The sequence below is a fragment of the Erigeron canadensis genome, chromosome 9, assembly GCF_010389155.1.
Source record: "Erigeron canadensis isolate Cc75 chromosome 9, C_canadensis_v1, whole genome shotgun sequence".
NCBI classification, from domain to species: Eukaryota; Viridiplantae; Streptophyta; class Magnoliopsida; order Asterales; family Asteraceae; genus Erigeron; species Erigeron canadensis.
The window spans coordinates 19,017,589-19,019,989 of record NC_057769.1 but is presented as its reverse complement, the minus strand read 5'-3'; the positions used below and the strand labels follow the sequence as shown (position 1 = coordinate 19,019,989).

At 41.8% G+C, this 2,401-nt stretch overlaps 1 protein-coding gene across 1 annotated transcript; it reads right to left on the bottom strand.

Annotated features, from left to right (window-relative positions):
* Positions 1 to 1,073: 1,073 nt before the first annotated feature.
* On the bottom strand, positions 1,074 to 2,401 carry LOC122583303. The gene is made up of 2 exons (XM_043755722.1): positions 1,476 to 2,401; positions 1,074 to 1,374 (listed from the first exon to the last, which is right to left on the bottom strand). Exons 1-2 carry the CDS (start codon positions 2,399 to 2,401, stop codon positions 1,074 to 1,076), a joined length of 1,227 nt encoding a protein of 408 aa, XP_043611657.1.

Sequence of the window (2,401 nt, the reverse complement as noted above, 5' to 3'; positions counted from 1 at the left end):
CTGCAAATAAATAAAGTATTGACACTCAAGATCAGTACAATGCCCGGTTTGTATATAACGGATTTCTTCAAGACACCATTTTTTTTCGCTGCCAGTTTTAGACCAATTTCAACAATTTCCTCTTTGGACTTTTGGTGGTCCAGGATATCAGCCATGATACTGTCATTCACTTGATTGACAGTTATTGGTGGTGTATGGTTACATGATCTAGAGACATTTGATGACGAAGTCATTTAAGATGTATAAAAGTTTGAGAGTTGGTACGAAATATCTGATAAGGAGCCAATATTTATAGCTAAAATATTTACATAATTAGTCCCTATAACGTTTTAATCCCTCAAATTCAAAATACGTACAGTTTTAGTCCCTCAATCCAAGCTGTAAATACAAACTCATAGACACTTCATTTGCACGAATTCACTCACTCTTGCTAACCAAATCGTCCTCATCATCAAACAGGAATGTTCATCGATCTCGTCTGACCGAACAAGAGATGAAATCAAGAATCATGGCTGATGTCAAAGAGGAAACTCTCCTTCAACCTGAACTCTCTAACCAAATGGGTTACCTACGGGAGAAAAGGCGACAATGCGAGCATCGGCTTGAGGCAATACAAGAACTAGGCCGTAAGCTCTCGAAGCACAAAGAGACATATTCGTTGGTTGTGCAGGATGAGATCAAGAAGATAAAGAGGGTGGTGGATGACGTTTTTAACGCTGGTCACACGTTGGGTGACCAGTGCACCTGGGCCGAATCGTATCATGACAACTGCGGGGAAGGCAAAAGTACTTAGGAAGTCAAATGCCCGCAACACGACAAGTGGTGGGCAAACGAAACAGCTTACCGCGGCTTAGGGAAAATTTCAATCAAAGATGAAGAGTAATTTTAATAATTATGTATTTGTTTTTTTTTTTTATCAAGTACTATGTTTTTAAATTGTGTTGTATTTTAGTTTTAAGTAATGTTATTAATAAAAAACAGATTAGGAATTCAGGAAAAACCAAACATAAACTAACAGAAACAGATAAGCGACAACATTTTTCTTGAGGTTGAAATTTCAGGGCATGTCATCTTCAAAGGTCAGGGCATGTCTTCCTGTTATGGCCCAAATGACCACAAACACCACATCTAGCTTGTTGTCTTGAGCTTGAAGATCTGCTGGTAGAACTCTCATCCATCTCGTTCTGGTACCGTCTGGTGCGTCTCCTACCCCTTTGCGTGACCAGTTTTTCTGGGTCTCCCTGGATCTGCCAATCTACCTGCGCCCAGTAATTCACCTCTCGGAGGGGAGCAAGTGCGGCATTATACTTATTTATCCAACTCCTAGTTGTGTACCTCTTACTTAGAAGATTAGCAGCTCTCTCTTGTCTATATCTGCAAACAGCAATGGCATGAGAACATGGAACCTTTGATGTTGCCAAGCTCCACAAGAGCATTTTTTCCTATTCTCGCCCATGACAACATTGTAACTGTACTCGCCTTGTGCATTTCTCTGGTTTGTTCGAACCGTGTAATTTCCTGTTCGTTCATCAAACACTTCCACCCTATGGCTTATTGCGGCTCTTTCACGCATCTGATAAACCTCCCACATTTTGCGTGATAGTGGTGGCTTCCAACTACTGGCCTTCCGGTATTGGCTGACAAAATGGTCTCTTGTCCAAGTAAAAGTGCTCTCAATTAAAGCTCTAATAGGTAGCATTCGAGCCTTACCAAGGATATTGTTTTGGAACTCGACAATGTTTGTCGTTAAGTTAGCCCAACGACGAAGGCCCGAGTCATGCCTTAGAGTCCACTTATCCAAACCAATGTTTCTCAGATACGGCCAAACAGCATCATCTTCACCTTTGACTTGATTAATCGCCCAAGTATACTTGGATGATTGGGACGTGGAACCGATAACCCAAGCCAGATTTTTGATTCTCTTGTTCTTGAAGTGCGAGTTCACGTTGCTACAAACGTGCCTCAAACAATACCGATGATGCCACTCCTGAATTTGGTTCACTGCATTAAGAATGCCTTGGTGACGGTCTGAAATGATACACAAATCACCCTGCCGCTGCGATCCGACATGCTCTTCAAAGAGATTTAGAAACCATGCCCAACTTTCATTAGACTCTTCATCAACCAAGCCAAAAGCGACCTGCAATAGTTGTCCATTGGCGTTCTTCGTCACTACAGTTAGCAACTTACCCTTGTAGCTGCCTTTCAAATGAGTGCCATCGACAAAGATCACCGGAATACAACGTTGGAATGCCCTAATTGCCGGTCCAAATGCCCAAAATACAAACTTGAATGTATGTATATGGCTTGAACTGGTTGGAGAATGGAGCCATTCCACAACAGTGTCTAGGTTAGCACGTTGTAATTCAGCAACATACAAAGTTACTCGGCCAAGTTCCAT

Bases quoted from the DNA above. Each gene is read 5' to 3' on its own strand.
- LOC122583303 (XM_043755722.1), bottom strand. From the start codon at position 2,401: ATGGAACTTGGCCGAGTAACTTTGTATGTTGCTGAATTACAACGTGCT. The intron at 1,375-1,475 runs GTACAGTTACAA...TGCTGTTTGCAG, and splicing joins CAGAGAAATGCACAAGGCGA to ATATAGACAAGAGAGAGCTG.